At 39.1% G+C, this 16,945-nt stretch overlaps 1 protein-coding gene across 3 annotated transcripts in view; it reads right to left on the bottom strand.

Annotated features, from left to right (window-relative positions):
* UNC80 (unc-80 subunit of NALCN channel complex) overlaps window positions 1-16,945 on the bottom strand; it is a 174,985-nt gene that overhangs the window by 38,705 nt on the left and 119,335 nt on the right. For all 3 annotated transcript variants that reach the window (XM_090283247.1, XM_090283255.1, XM_090283261.1), the window contains 9 exons: window positions 15,508-15,608; window positions 14,453-14,539; window positions 10,820-11,003; window positions 8,379-8,473; window positions 7,067-7,156; window positions 6,235-6,336; window positions 4,225-4,405; window positions 2,884-3,152; window positions 1,373-1,507 (listed from right to left, as the gene is read on the bottom strand). In XM_090283247.1, the coding sequence (XP_090139373.1) occupies window positions 1,373-1,507; window positions 2,884-3,152; window positions 4,225-4,405; window positions 6,235-6,336; window positions 7,067-7,156; window positions 8,379-8,473; window positions 10,820-11,003; window positions 14,453-14,539; window positions 15,508-15,608 (1,244 nt within the window). The remainder of the gene's footprint in view (window positions 1-1,372; window positions 1,508-2,883; window positions 3,153-4,224; window positions 4,406-6,234; window positions 6,337-7,066; window positions 7,157-8,378; window positions 8,474-10,819; window positions 11,004-14,452; window positions 14,540-15,507; window positions 15,609-16,945) is intronic.

Genomic DNA, 16,945 nt, shown 5'->3' with positions numbered 1-16,945 from the left:
TGCTCTGTGATTTTGCAGTGGGACTTCTGACTTTTATGGGATCTGTTAGATGCTAATCTGGTACAAAAGAGACATTTGTGTAAACTCATAAAAATACAGCAATATGTCAGCTGCCAGAAAACTTTATGCCAGGGGCTCCTTTGATCTGCAATTGTAGGATTCAGCTTTTGCAAAGGCAAATTTTATAATGGGTTAGTTGAATAGTTCAAATATGTTTGGGCTAACCGATGTTTATTTGAACAGCTCTGGGAATTTTATAAATCCTATTTGATAACAAGTCTCCAAAATGGGGATAGGTAACATCTCAAATCTATTTTAGTGGTTTTTATTCTTTTATTAAAATAATAATTCATCATTAAATTCCTGCTCTTTGGTAGGCAACATTCTGTGTATAAGGTTACAGCAAACAAAAACAATCCTACACACAAACCAACAACTAAAAACAAACAACAAACAGACAAAGGCTATGCTTATAATGGAGTTTACATTCTATTGTGGGGTGTGGTAGATACATATTAGTGAAGCAAGTGCATGTATGGCATAAGATGTGATATAAATGCCCTGAAGAAAAAGAAAAACAAATTGGGGAAGTGTTAGAGAATGAAAGAAGGGAAAGAGAATCAGGAGCTCCTTTTTTGATCGTATTCTATTCTCTATCCTTTCATTAAGTGAGTATAAAAAACTGAAGAATTGGTCTATTTACATTCTAGGGGCTGACATGAGGGTTGGAAAGAAATGTTGAACAGAAATGATTTCCTTGTTGAAAGAAATGATTTATAGCCTTCATATCCCATTGGTTGAAGAAAGAGACCTGAGAGACTGATTATACAAATGATCAATAGCCAGGCCACATACAAAAACAGAACTCCGATCCACAGTCTGCAGTAACCTGCCCAGGAAACTAACCTAAACCCATTGTCTATAGAAACCAGCCCAGGAAGCCAGCCTGCAGTACATCAGGCTTGTTCGAAATCAGAGGACTAGCTTTAATGGAAACCAAATGATAATCCCTGTAACCACAGGCCCCCAAAGAGCCAGGATTTGATTAATCACTGACAGCTTCCCGAATCCTTGTTCCTGTGTCCAACTTAGGACAAATCATAGAAAGCCGAGATGCACCCATAACCCATCACATAGGATGCCCGCTCCTTGTCAGCCCACTTACAGCTTCCCAGGACGACAGCCTCCATCATGGCATCCCCAAAGCCTTCCCTTTTCCCCTTATAGTTTCCTCACTCTTCTGTCTGCTTTTGAGTCCCTGTCAAAACATAAGTGGGGGTGCCTGATGCCCTTGCTATGGGAAGCTGCGCATTAAGAGCCTTTGCTTTTCTCCTTTGCTTGGTCTTTGTTTATTTCCACAGAGTTTACTCACAGGGAACTCCAGCAGAGGGGCCACGCTAGCAAACAGCTGGAGCACGAAGGGCTTCCGGTGGAGAATGTAGAACTGGTGGCAGGCAAATTCGATGGCCTGACGCAACTGGGGGTTGCTTTCATAATCCGCGTACACCTGTGGAAAGGTGCCACATATTCACAAAGTGCCTCATGGGAAGCATGGAGGATGCTGGGTACTTTCATTAACTGGTGGAGGGGAGGCAAAATGGTATAACCTTTCTTCAGAGAAATTTGGTCCTGTACATAAAAATCCTTAAAAAATATGAATATACCTTTTCCCCAGGAAGTTTGTGACTAGGAATTTATCTCAAGAAAAGAATCGGGCAAGTGTACAAAAATGTATACACAAGAATACCCGCTGCAAGGTTGCTTATAATAGCAATGGCTTGAAACAACTGAAATTACTCATAATTTGGGGTTGGTTAAGTGCATACAACAGAGTGCTATGCAGTTATTTTTTTAAATGCGATAGTGTTAAATGTAGCTACATGAAAAAATTGGCCACTGTATTCTTAGTGTTACATAAAAAAAGTAGGCAACAAATTTGAATATATGGTATGATTCAATTCTTGTTTTTTTAAAAAGGCAGGATAGCGTGCCAGGATTTTCAAGCAGTGTAAACAGTGGCCATGTAGGAGGGAGGATTATAAGTCATCTTTATTTTCTTCTTTCAACTTTTCTTTCTTCTGAGTTTCGTAATGAGCATATTGTTTTTAGTAATCAGTAAAATGTTATAAAAATAGAGAAGTTTCCAACTATTTAAAAATAGGACAGAGAGCCCTGGTGACATTAAAAGTAAATTTCTTGCCCAGTAGGTTGAGTGAACTCCACTTTGCACAAGCATGTAATACTTTCATAACTTCTATTAAAAACTTCCATAAAACCAGAGAACTAGGATGAGCCTTTAGGTCTTATCTGAACTTTATTCAGTACCCCTAAGTGTGGTCAGATACACACTAGACATGAGTAAAAAGGAACTGTTCCTGCGATATTCACCTCCTTCAATCCCTTCATACTAAATTTAATAGCAATGAAAATCCCTATTCAGATAGAAGTCAGAGAGTCTCTCAGAGAGACACCAGCTGAACACTGGCCAGACACTGAAATAATGGCTCTCAAATAGTCTAAGGCATCAGAACCACCTGGAGGTGTTGTTAAAACACAGATTACCAGGCCCTGACTCCAGAGGTTCTGATCCAGTAGGTCTGGGATGGGGCCCAGGGATGTGCATTTCTAACAGATTCTCAGGTGACGCCGGTACTGCTGCTGGTCCCGAGACCATACTTTGAGACTCACTGGCCTAGAAGGAATGGAAAAGCAGATTCCAGGTCTGGGGCATCTTGGACATTTTTAGGGGGTTTCATTTGGTGTTTTCTATGGCCACAAAAGAAGGTAACTCTGTCACTAAAAAAATTCAGTATAGGTCTCGTAGACCTGCTAGGTGAGTGGTACTCGGGTTAATACTGTGGTTAGGAGAGGAGGCCCCCACACCTGCAGCATGGTGGGCAGGATCCACTGGTAGCCGCTGAGGGAGAAGAGGTGGTTGAAGTGCACCGCGCTGTTGATGACAGTGGCTGCGTACTGCCTGAGCAGGGCACTGTCTTCGGGGTGCAGAATCAGAGCCCCGTTAAACACGTTGAGGAAAAGCATGATTTCGTCTCCCCAGGGAAACTCGCTTGGCATGCCCAGGAACATCTCCTCCAGGAGCTGGATCCACAAGCTTTTCTGAAGGGTGTCAAGGCCAAACAGCTCCTTCCCAGCTGTGAGAACAGGAAAGAGCAGAAACAGAATTAGCCCCACGCCGGCGCTGCCAGCATGGGAGGGCGATCCATCCCGAGGGCACTGCTCTTTTCCATTCGTTCCACCTCCGGGAGGGGGCGGTCTACTGCTGAAATGCTTCCCAGCACAATATAGCTGGCATTGGTAGAGCACGTCTTAGTTCTCAAAGGACTCTTAGCCCCACCTCTTTGATTCAACTCTGTGGGGCGACAGGGGTGACATCTGCAGCAGGTTGCTGCTGAGTAAACTGTGGCTTTGAGAGAAGTTATTTCCGAGAGAAAATGGCAGGGTTGGGACTGCTGCTTGTTCTCATAACTCCCCATCAGACTTGAGCTGTTCTCGCTGCTGCTCCGGAGCATCTGGATGAGGACACCGAGCATAGGTTACGCTCATTTAAGTAAACTGTCCCAAATTAATAACTGAGAAACAGAGCGAGGTTTCAAAGTGCATTCCTCTCTTTCTCAATTCAGGTGAAATTTAGAGAAAGTAAAATGCACAGACTTTCTGTAGAGTTGAATGAGTTTTGACAAAAATACACACTCATGTTCCCACCACCATAATCAATATACAAGGCCATGTCATCACCCCAGAAAAGTTCCTTTATGCTCCTTTCCAGGAGATTCATTCCCCCAACCCAAACGTAAACACTGTCCTGGCCACTATCACTATAAAATAGTTTTGCTTCCTCTTGAGCTTCTTATAAATACCTATTCTGTACTGAGGCAACCGAACAACATCATACTACTTCCTCCAACTGCTTATAATTTCCTTGGAGCAGTGGTCTCAAAGCTGGGTCCCTGGAATAGCAGCATCATCATTACCTGGACTCTTATTAGGCATGCAAGTCCCTGTGCCCCATTTTAGAGTCACTGAATCAGAAACTCGGGGGTGGACGGTGGGGCCCAGCAACACGCATTTTACCAAGTCCTCCAGGGGATTCTGATGCACTGTCGGGGCTGGGAACCTCTGGCTTATCAAACTGTCTGCTGCTGAAGATGCTCTGCAGCCAAAGACAAAACAAGGGCATGAGAGGAGATGCTTTGGTCCCAATACCTTGAGGATCACTGAAGAGTGAAAACTCAGCATCAATAGCACTCCGAGGGAATGAAGGCAGTCGGAGGAGGTCTTCCTGGAGCATGGAGACGTGGGACTGTTTGTGGGCTGTGGGGATCTTCTGGGTCAGGGAGATGAGAAACAAAACACGCCCTACTTCCTCCAGCTTCCGAGTGAACACCTAACAGCAAACAAAAGCAGGAGCAGAGGGAAAATGGAGTGAGCAACTCCAAAATTACTAAGAGTGGAGAAATTGAAGTAAAATCTTTAGTGGCAAACTAGGCTGATAAAATCAAGGTGAGGGTGGGAGAGTTAAATGAGAGAGAAAAAAATTTTTTTTCTTTACCACACAGAAAAAGCAAGCAATACTTAATCGACTCTCTTCCTGCATCTGTCTGCTCTACAGAAGGAAGCGTTTCTCATGGAGTTTGCAGGCTGGAGGGACACAATGCAAGCATTGTCAAGAATAGTTCAGTCAAATAGAGGCCATTTGTCTGGTTACTCTAATATGGAAGACCTTCTCCAACAGGAGCCAGAGTCCATTCCAATTGCTTCTACCATTTCCACTGATGCCTTAAGCTGTTTCCTGTCGGTTCTGGTTTTGCCTCTTTAAAAATGACCAAAATGGGATCCAGGAAAAATCTATGTTGTGACAAAAGCTGAGGGGACCCTAGGTTAGTGCTCCTTTAGCCCTGAATTTAGATGGCATAAATAAATGTAGGCCTCTTAGTCCCTACTCATATTTCCTTTTCTGTCGATGATCAGTGGCCAGGCCATAGGATCATAAGCAGCGAGCCACTGTTGAGGAAATTTCAGAGCTAGAACCATGGGTCTGCAGATTATTATCTCTCTGAGAAATTCAGGAAGACATCTTAAGGTTCAGCTTGGAGTACACACAGAGTCGGAGCCCCATTTTATGCTATTCTTTTAAAACATGTTCTTAAACATGTTCTTAGTTATTTTGCTGCCCAGATCATGGGCTGGGATCATTTGGGGAGAATTGTTCTAGAAATTGTTTCAATATAAAATCTTACAGTTTTACCCAACATCTCATGCCTTGTAATGCATTATTTTCTCTCTTTTAAATGTAATTTAGGTAGTTAATAGTAACTACATTTTTAATTAAGTGACCTAATTCTATGCCATTTTTATTCATCTCATAAAGGTATTTTGGATAGTTTGATGACAAATTAGCCTTCCTGTTATGTACAGAAAAATTGAATTTATAAAGTATACTGAAATTTTTGTTTAGACATTTTATTTAAAATTAATGTAAATCAATTACAAATTGACATAGATAAAAATAAAACAATAGGATGAATAGATCATATAAAAATCGTATTACTAGAATTGTATACTACACCTATATTTTTGCATGCAAAATAGTGAATTTCCTTAAGCTCGAAGTCTGATTTGTGATTACACCGGTGAATATTATTCTGCTCTTCAACCTTAAATCTAAGTACAACTGCATTATTATGTCTCTCCCATTTGAAGAGAAGTTAGTACCATAGGATGCCCAAGGTCAGATCGCTGGTCAGTGGCAGCGCTGGGCCTGAGTTCAAATCTCTGCACCTTAGTTCCCTGCCTTTTTCAGATGTACTGAACTGATTCTTTTTATTTATTTGTTTTCCAGCTAGCATAAACCTCTGGGACAACATTCAGATAGCTATGTCATGTGCACTTCCAATCCTGTTTTACAAAAATATGGAATGAAAATTCATGCTTAGAGTCAAGTAGATTAATAAATTTGAAGATTTCTATTTTTTATACTCAATGATTCATCATAGCATTACTTCATGAGAGTGTTCCTTAATATGCTTATATTATAATCCAATTTATAAAACTTAAACTATTTGGGGGAACTATCTATTGATCAAGGGCCCAGCTATCCATTCTCTCTAGAAAGAATAAAACGATCACAGAATCTCAGGATTGGCAACACATTTACACATCATTTATCCCAATGACATGACAAAACTACAGAATAAAACTGAGGCGGTCGGGCACCTGTTTCTGAATGAGCTCCTGTCCTTTCTCTGGCTGCATATGTACAAGGTTCAGCTGCGGAGATACTGACCTCCGGAAAGGGTAAATATCCCGAACGTAGGTCTGTGGCGAGATTACACAAAGACAAAAGAAGAGTTCAGATGATTAAACTTTTATTCTCATATTCTCCTTAGGTCGGACAAACAAAACTTATCTATTTTCTGCTGGTTTTGATTCTTACTACTTTACATTTCCCAATTTTACAAAATCCCAAGGAAGGTAAAAAGCCTCCACCAGAAAGCTTCGAATCACCCAGGCTGCGCACCCTTTCCAAACACCAGGGTGCTGTCAGGAGCAAAGGAGCCAAAGGCAATTTACTACCTGACACTCTGGAAGAAGGTCACTGTCAAGTGATGACAGTGGTCTTCCTGAGGTCCCCTTTTGATCATTAGATCAGGGCACCCCAATCATGCTTAACACCATAAAAAGGAGAATCATAAAAACATTAAAATTCCAAATAGACACATGAAGTTACTACATGGGCAACTTAGTTTTTCCATTTAGATTTAATAACAATGAGTCACTAAGTGCTTTACTGGGCTTATCTCCCTTAATTATCACAACAACCCTGGAGTAGATACTATTACCATCACCTTCATTTTCAGACAAGGAAGGGGAAGGCAACAAAGGTGAAGTGGCTAGTCCACAGCTACACACACAGTAAGGCTGTGTGACCTAGGAGGTCACGCTCCTAACCTCTGAACGATGGTGCCTCTCTGAGTGGACGCTGCTCTCAAGGACTGACAAGCTTTTGGCACAGCCCAACATGAGTGTCATTACCGCACAGTCTCACCTTACTGTAGTGGATAAGGTTCCATCGTTTATCCATGAGAAAATAATTTGTGGACTGGGATTCTGGGATATTAAAAAACTCCAAACACTCCTAGAACAATAAATTTTAATACATGTTTACTGAGAATATATTATGTCAGGTAGTAAACTAAAAAATATAAATATTATAAAAACAAGGTAACTTCTATTAAGGATTTTATATATATGTTATGTATGTTTATATACTTCTTGTATATTATGTGCATATATATATGGATATGGTGCATATGGATACACACTGGATTTGGATATGCAGCTATCCAAAGAATGATTATTAAAAACTAGTAATGTTATATAAACTATCTACTCATATAGTGCTAAAAGATGTACAATTACAATTCAGAATGAGTGGGGAACCATGGAAGCATACTGGTATCTACTAGTCTCAGTATTGGGAAGACCTGAAGACTCATACAAACTACAATGCAATGAGCACTCATTATACACTATAATCTAAGTTCAATGCTTTCAAGGTAAATTACTTATATAATCTGTACTAGTATCCCAGTACTGTTGAAAAAGAAACCAACATAAGAGAGGTCCTGTTATTTGATTTAGGTCATGTTGGTTGTGGGTGGACCTTGAGTTTGAACTCAACTCTGCCTGCCTTCATGTCCTCCTACCATTCAACGTAGAGTAGGAAGAGAAGTGATTGCTGAATTTTGCTTCTCTGGGCCTTAGAAATCCTCTGGAGATGTCTGGGTGAGGCCTGAAGGAGGCTTAATAACCCTTTCTACTGAAATAAAATATACAGCTTTGGCAGAACTAAAATCTTCAGGGGCCTTTTCTACTTATGTCTGTGTCTGGAGATGTGCTCCAGGAAATCAGGTCATCAAACTTCTGAACTCCACATAAATAATCAGCAAGGATTCCAGTGGGATGGATCATCAGTGACGGCTCAGGTTTGCTCCTGTGCTCAGTGTGCAGACCGCGAGCACCTCCAGAACTGTGACGTGTGATACCAGGAACCTCCGAGGCAGGAGCTCAGAGTGTTCCCAGGGCAGGGGGGAGTACACACCAGCGAGTCATGCTGTTGCTCTAGCTGCACGGTGTTTCCTACTTCAGTGCAGAGCTACAATGTCAGTAGCGTGGTGAAAATTATGCAAGGGAACAGAGAAACTACACAACAGTGGAAGGGATTCTAGAAGAGGTAAATAAACACACATGTTTGTTTGAAGATAGAAAAATGCCATTTAATTGCAAGTTGGATGATCGGTGAAGTGTCTGTAGTCATTGTGCCATTAAAAAATCGTTTCAGTCAAAGTCCTCCCTACCTTTAACAGGGCTTCAAATTGAGTGTCTTCATGAACTGGTAACTGGGTTGGGATATCACACTCATTCTGTCCATGAACTACCAAGGTTTTGGTACCTACAGAAGGTAGAAATCATAGTGAACTGACTTCTAGTATAGAAAAATATGTATTTAAAGCATAAAGTAATACAATAGTATCAATAAACTGATATTTTATTTTTATGATTATTACTATGAGTGCTTAATATAAATTGTACATTGTACTAACTGCACTCTTTTATTTATAGTTAAATATATATTTTAAATGTATCTACTTATTAAATAATGATAGCTACTATTTATGGAGTTCTCAGTACTTTTACATGTGTTTTACGTGCACAATCATGTTCAAATCTCACAGCAACTCTATAATATGGGTACTATTATTTTCATCTTACATATGAGGAAATAGCACTTATAAGTAAGATAAGTAACTTATTCAAAGAAACATATTTATTCAGCAGTGATTTTCAAACATTTTCATTTCATTGTACACATAAACTAATTTCTAAAACTCTGAGGCACACCAAAAAATGTATTATACTTTTTGCCGATCTGACAAAAAAGATAGGTATAGTTTTGATTGATTATTACAATGATCACACAGATTGTCCAATAGTAAAGTGTATCTGGCACCTATACTTGTATATAAAAATTTCTGGTAACCAATCAGATGCAACCTTATTATGTGATGTGACCAATATGATGCAACTCTATTCTACAACCTATATATTATGGTTTAAGACGGGGCATTCACACCTTACACTACTGTTGTGTCGGCTGTTGACCGTTTTTTACTTGACAATCTAAGGAAAAAGAGGTCAGTGCCCCGACTAAATAGCTGGGTATTGCATATTTTAAAAATTCTTGCAGCACACTGGCTGAAAATTGCTGATTTAGTGGAGGAGTCAGAATTCAAACCTTAAGCATTGCAATAAGTAATAGATCTTGTATTTTAAATGAGATGATCCGGCAATAATGGTTGTGAAACTACACATAGATATGTCAGGAAAACCAAGACAAGTACCTGAAATGTAGCTTCAATGCACATTTTCTGCATTACACTTAGACAGTGGAACAGTACTTGTTTTACTTCATTCACTAATTACAAATCTTTGTGAACATTATAACATGCTTTGATTTTTAATGAGTTTTTATGATTACGAATGACAATATGAGTTTATTTGCTAATAAAAACTGATCACTTTGTTGAATTATCTACAGAACACACTATAAATGCACAGCTACCATTCATTGAGTGTTTACCATGAGTCAAGTACAACAGTCACTATATTATATTCCTAGACTCAATTATTCCTCAGGGTTGTGAAGTATGGTTACATCCCTATTTTACACATGAAGAAAGAAAGCTTGAAAAAACTAGGAATTTCTCAAAGCTAACACTAGTCATACAAACAACAAATGACAGACCTATGATTTTAACACAGGCTCCTTTGCTGCCAGAACCTGTGTCCTCATACATCATTTTGTCATTCTCTTTACCTCAATACACATGTCATCTCATATTTTCTTAGTCACTGCACAAGGATAAAGGCTTGGCAAAATTTTTTATCTAAAACAAAGACAAGTTATTCAAAGTGTAAAGAAACTGCATCTAGAGTTTACATCACACTTCATGTTCTTTTGTAATTTGCTTTGTCCCTGCTTTTCCTTTTCCAATTTTTCATAAAGCCATCTCTCATTGACTTTACAAAGGACTGGGGTCCATGCCATGCAAACAATATTATTCTCCTTGCAGTGCCAATACTCATTCAAAAAGGCTTTCCGTTCAGCTGGCCTTCTGCAATAGACTTAAATAAATCTGTAACCTTGGCAGCCCGCCGAGGACTGATTCACAGGGATCTCAGTTCTGATGTCTCTGTTTTCATCTGGCAGTTGCTGACTCTTAAATGGTCTATTGTATTTATTTGGAATGTATTAAACAAAAATTCTTTGAAGCACTCAATACCAGGGTCAGAGCTCTGAAATTTTCTCATAAATGAAAGAGATGCTTGGCCCTTAAAAGGGTTATTTAGAAAAAAATAAATGAACAAACATGATAGAAACAGACTCATAGACAGAGAACCCACTGATGGTTGCCAGAGGTGAAGACAGTTGGAGTACTGGGTGAAAAAAGTGAAGGGATTAAGAAGTCCAAATTGGTAGCTACAGAATAGTCATAGGGATGTAAAGGACAGCATAAGGAATACAGTCAATAATATTCTAACGACTACGTATGGTGCCAGGTGGGTACTGGAAATATTCAGGGGAATCACTTTGTAAAGTATATGATTGTTTAACCATTATCCTGCACACCTGAAACTAATACAAAATAATGTTGAATGTAAATTATAATGGAAAAGTAAAAGGGTTACTTATAGTCTTAAATAAAAGTTGTATCATCCAAAAGTGGCAGTGCATTACCTGGCATTGAAGCGGTCACCAGGAGCTTTACCTCACATTGTTCCTTCTTCATGGTCTGCTTCAGGTCCTTGAAGAATAGGCCCTCTACGTAGCCCACCACCTCCCACAGGAAAGTCAGAGTGGCTGAAATGGCATCCATGCCCCACTCGCATGGGGTCCGCACAAAGTACATGATTAATCCCACCTACAAGGCAGAACAGGAAGAGTTCATAAAGCCACAATAATCCTGAGCTGACATTCTCATGTCCTTGGCTTTTCCTTTCTTGACTAAATATTCGTATGTACCTTCATAGTTTCTGTTCAAACACTTCTCCAACACTTTCAATCGCAGTAAGCTGGAGAGGGTATAACTGCAAAACTGACCAAAATAGATTGCCGTACATTTTTATGTGTCACTAAAAATTGTCACTTCTTGAGAGGAAAACAGAATATCATTTGTCCAGGATTCAAGTCACTTGGTAGCCCAGCTACCTAGGCGACCGAAAAATAGTCTCTATACGATGTTTGCCCAAACACTCTTTGACAGACGGATTGACCCAGCAACTTAAAAGTTGGTGAACTTAAAAGTCTTTGTGTCCTTCCAGTAATTTTGAAAAACTGTGCGTCATTTTGTACATTTTTAAACTGACACTTTAAATGTTTTATTATAAGTTAAGTTTTTGTTAATAGGAATAGAATATATTAAACATTTATACACTGAAATAAGAGGAGAACTGAGTGTAACTGGAATGTGTATTTCATCAAATTTAATAAATACACTTTAACTACCTTATTCAACAATGCACAACAAAAATCAGGAAAAAAAGTTGTCCCCTTTCCCAGTGGCTTTTAGCCATTGTTTCTTGAAAAACTTGTTAATCTTATAAACTTGCCAGTTACATTGAGAGAATTGGTGTCACTAACCTAATCTAAAGGCTGGATACCCTAATGAGAGTCAAAGCTCAACCCTAGTAGAAATCTATAAAGGACAGGAAGAAATGGGAAGTCCTATGGATTCAAAGTGCCTTGATCAATCTGAAAGCAGGCTTCCTTAGAACAAACACAGTACATCAGATTCTTTCTGTTTCACGTGTCTGTCAATGGAGCCTGGTGACATCTTTGATGGTCAGGGAGGGCTTTTCTGTGCACAGAATGATGATTGAGATGGCAGGCTTGCTCAAAGTATTAGTACATATTTGTAAGTTGAAAATTCGGAGACTTTAAAAGTCTTCACATATCCCCAGATGTGTTCATATCCCAGGCTGAAGATCTCTTGGTCAAGTTAAGCAGTGGATTTAAATGCCCCTGACCTGGCTGGTGTGACTCAGTGGATTGAGTGCTGGCCTGCGAACCAAAAGGTCGCCGGTTCGATTCCCAGTCAGGGCACATGACTGGGTTGCAGTCCAGGTCCCCAGTTGGGGGCGCATGAGGCAACCACACATTGATGTTTCTCTCCTTCTCTCCCTCCCTTTCTCTCTCTAACAATAAATAAATAAAATCTAAAAATAAATAAATAAATAAATATCCCTAACAAAGTATGGAAGATATGGATTAGTGTTCCCCCAACATCCCCACCACACACATCCACAACAGTTGTTAGAAAAAAGATGTACAATGAGGGTAAAGGTTTAAAAGACTCTGCCCTTCATTGTTTTGCCATTCTGAGTACAAGACTCTTTCTTCAGTCCACTCAAAACATGCATGTGCTTGGAATTCGGGGAAGATTAAGGCTTAGACAGAAATGCAAAACCAAAAATTTACATTCATGCAAAACAAGATATACAGCAAGGTCAAAGTGTTATTTCCTTTTCTCTATTTGCATATGAATTACCTAGCTGGGAGGACTTACATCTATCATTAGGGCTTATTTGGAGTTGACAGGAGAGTATGGCAGAAGGGAAATAAAATGTCCATCTTCTTATCCCAAGGCTAAAGGATGGAGAAGAGCCGGGGTCCAAGGGAGCATCTCTCCTCTGCGGTGACCTGGGGAATGGGCAGGCACACCGAAGGGGCTCTCGCCACCAGTCTCTGGATGCAACATAAACTTGGCAGATCACATACTTACACTGAGGGAGGCCCTGATATTTGGCTTTGATAACTTCCTTTGGCTTTTGCGTGATGTAGACAGGACCAAGAAGTAGCAGAATGTTTGTCTAGAGAGCTTTCTAGGTAAAATTGGCATTGGTTGGTGCCACTTGTGCAGGATGCTGTACCTGGCTGGGACTCACTAGCAGAATTCAGGGGCACCTACAGCACCAGCAGGAGCTGAGGTGAGGTTGAGTTGCATCCAGCCATCACCATCGGGAGCAGAGGGATCCCACAACGCAACAACCACAGGCTTTGGCTTATGCCAGCTGGGCACCCAATGACCAGTCAGACACAGAGCACTGTCTCATGCAGAGAGGAGCCTAAGCACATGCTGAAGGATAGAACAGAGAACAAAGGTCTTGTTTCTTTCCAATTTCACATAGTATTTAAAGATGAAAGCAGTTGGAAGGGAAGGAAATTCCTAGAAACTCAGTATTCTTAGCCAAGAGAGACTGAACACTATACAAAGGTACTATTTATATATTTTTATTATTCTGAACGGAAAACTGGATTGGACATGATTTATATTATTTCCTTTGTCAACCAGCAGGTGGGCACTCAGGAGGAAAATCAAATCAGTCATAGAAACGAGAAAGGAATTACAAGAGTTTTTTCTGCACATCAAAGTTGTAGTGTAAGTTAAATTTATCATTCTGCTACAGATACAAATGCATAACTCTTCTATTTCCCTACCTGCCAGGAGGCAGATGATAGTGAGGGAAAAGAAGTTCTCTCAGCACAGAAATTTATTTGGCCATCTGTCTGCCTGCATTAAGGTGCAATTTCAAAGAACATGCATCATATTAACAGTCCCCAAACTGCATGTTCACTCAGGGTGCAAAGATAATACAAAGAAACTGATAAATTCTGGTGCGTTCAGGAAGGAGTTGTCAGGATGGCTTAAAGCATAGATAGCTGCTGTACAAAAGTACACTCACAAACACTTTACAGCCAGGGCAATATTTTTGTGTGTGTTGAGTATTTGTTTGTGTGTGTGTTTAACAGTGAGATAAGACAAGGGAAAAATGACTAAAAATTACATACATTTCCTCAAATCAAAATTAGGGACTAATATAAGAAAGTTGTATAATGCCAAAGGAAGAGAGAGAAGAAACTGACTTTTTTTTTTTTAACAAGGTTACTCTATTTTATTTTATTATTTAATTTAATTTAATTTAATTTATCTGTTTTTAGAGAGAAGGGGAAGGAGAAAGAGAGGGAGAGAAATATCAATGTGCGGTTGCCTCTGACGCACCCCTAACTGGGGACCTGGCATGCAACCTAGCCATGCACCCTGACTGGGAATCGAACCAGCGACACTTGGGAAACTGACATTATTGAGTACCTACCACATATCAAGGATTGTGCAGGAGAGGTTTCCCCATACACAGTGGTGAATTTAGTTGATTACGCTATTTAGCTCACTATCATTCACTTTTAGTCGCATATTTACAGGAATGTATTGCAAAAAAAAAAAAAAAAAAACCTCCTAAGACCTTTCCTCATGTTGCTTCCTACCTGGAAATGAACATTTATAACCTACAGGGGGAGGGGGCTGAAACTCACCAAGTAGTTGAACAGGATGTGAGATGTCTGAGCAGGAAAGTCTCCAATATTCAGGAGAAGTTTGCGCAGCATGTACATTAACTCATCCTGGAAGAACAGAATTCTAGTCTCACTCAGCTGCCCTGCTGTAGGAAATAAAACTAACTTCTTGAAAAGCAGGGGTGTGGATGTCCCTTACTCTTGTCCACATTTTGATTTCCATGTTCAACATTTTAACATCATCTATGTGGTCCTTGTTACACAGTATTTAAACCAACTCCAATGCCTTCTCCTCGGTGCAAACATATGAAATCACTGAGCAGCAGTCAGCCAACTTTTTTTAAAAAATCAAAATTTAGACTGTGTCTACAGGTCACAGGCAAATCATGAAAAAGCTTTATATTTAGTCAACTCTATTTGTTGTGGGTGCCAGGTGTGATGAAAATGTGAGAAGAACCTACACTGAGAACCCATTAAACAAACCAGGTTTCTCGAACTTCTTAGTTCTGCTTCCTAGGTTTATCTTAGCCAAGAGAGGATGAACAAAAATGTGATTAACCTTACCTTTCATAAGCTAAACTTAATCTTCTAGTAAACAGGACCATAACACAGAAATGAACAAATACTTTTAAATCATCACTGAAGTTTACCATTGCTCAGAAAACTACTTTTATTTGGCACAGTTTTCTTACAGGGGGTCTGTTACATTAGAATTTGTGATTAATGAAGAAATTCAATGTTTTCTAATAACCCTACCTGCATCCATCACAGACTACCAAGCAATCAAAATTCAATAAATGTTCCCAGTATTAAGAACATTATACTGAATTTAATCTTTGTTTAAAAGGCTGAGAATCTGTCAGTATTTTAGGGTCATCACTGGCAATGTACCATACACTATGGAGACATCAGCTAATGGAGAAATTAGAAAGAAAACAGCAAAGTTGAATATTGCTCATCATTGTCCTCAGAAATCATCAGTGTTGCATGCACAGCACTACTAAGTCCAGTGCTTGCTTTTAACACTGCTCAAACACAAAGTTATACTATTTAAAGAGAGAGAGAGAGGAATTTACTTGTCTATTGCTGATGGTCAATTTTTCCAGAAAATGTCGAAGAACTGTTGATGGATCTTCAATTAGACAATTCCACAAGACTTGTTGGGCCACAGCACTCACTTTAAAAGAGAAGAAAAAAATAACCATTTGTCTTAAATGAAAACACAAGTATTAGAAAAAGTATTGAGTTTACTAAGCTTTAATTAGTCTCTCTTCTTTTCCTTAAAAAAATCCTGTAAACTGTTTTTCTATAATAAGGTAATATTCATTAACTTTGTTGTTTTAAATATTTTAACCTGTAAAGAAAAGCTAACAAGTATAGGATGGTTTTTAGGTATTGGCATTGCTTTTGTAAAGAATACATTTGTGAAGTGTAATGCAGTATCATTCAGCATTAAAAAGAAAGGAATCCTTCCATTTGCAACAACATGCTAAGTGTAATACGCCAGACAGGGACAAAGACTGTATTACCTCATTTATATGTGAAATCTAAAAAAAAAAAAAAAAAATCTGAACTCAGAGAACAGATACCATATTAAAATATTCTTTGATACTCAGTTATTTTTACTTAGCAATATACTGAACATTTTTATGCTAGTATTCTTCTAGAATGTTATTTCTAGTATGTACACAGAATCCTGTAATATAGAACTATCATGATTAACTGATGGCCTATTGTTGGATATTTAAATTCTTTTTAAAAATGTTTTATTTTATTGATTATGTTATTACAGTTTTCCCAATTTCCCCCCTTTACCCTCCTCCACCCAGTACCCCCTACTCCCTCAGGCAATCTCCCCACCATTGCTCATGTCCATGGGTTATATGTAGCTTCTTTGGCTACTCCATCTGCTATGCTGTACTTTACATCCCCATGGCTATTCTGTAACTACCTGTTTGTACTTCTTAATCCCCTCACCTCTTCACCCATTCCCCCACACTCCCCTCCCATCTAGCAACCATCAAAATGCTTGCCATATCTATGATTCTGTCTTTGCTCTTCTTGTTTGCTTAGTTTGTTTTTTAGATTTAATTGTTGCTACATATGTGTTTATTGCCATTTTATTGTTCATAATTTTGATCTTCTTCTTTTTCTTAAATAAGTTCCTTTAACATTTCATATAAAAATGTTTTGGTGATGATGAACTCCTTTAGTTTCTTCTTGTCTGGGAAGCTCTTTATCTACCCTCTGATTCTAAATGATATCTTTGCTGGAGAGAGCAATCTTGGCTGTAGGTCCCTGCTTTTCATGACTTTGCTTATTTCTTGTCAATTCCCTCTAGCCTGCAAAGTTTCTTTTGAGAAATCAGCTGACAGTCTTATAAGAATTCCCTTGTAGGTAACCGACTTCTTTCCTCTTGCTGTTTTTTAAAGATTCTCTCTTTATCTGTAACCTTTAGCATTTTAGTTATGATGGGCCTCTTTGTATCCATCTTGGTTGGGACTCTCTGTGCTT

Source organism: Furipterus horrens, unplaced genomic scaffold (assembly GCF_987537825.1).
Source record: "Furipterus horrens unplaced genomic scaffold, mFurHor1.1.pri manual_scaffold_1, whole genome shotgun sequence".
NCBI lineage: Eukaryota > Metazoa > Chordata > Mammalia > Chiroptera > Furipteridae > Furipterus > Furipterus horrens.
This window is presented reverse-complemented; position numbering and strand designations above follow the sequence as displayed.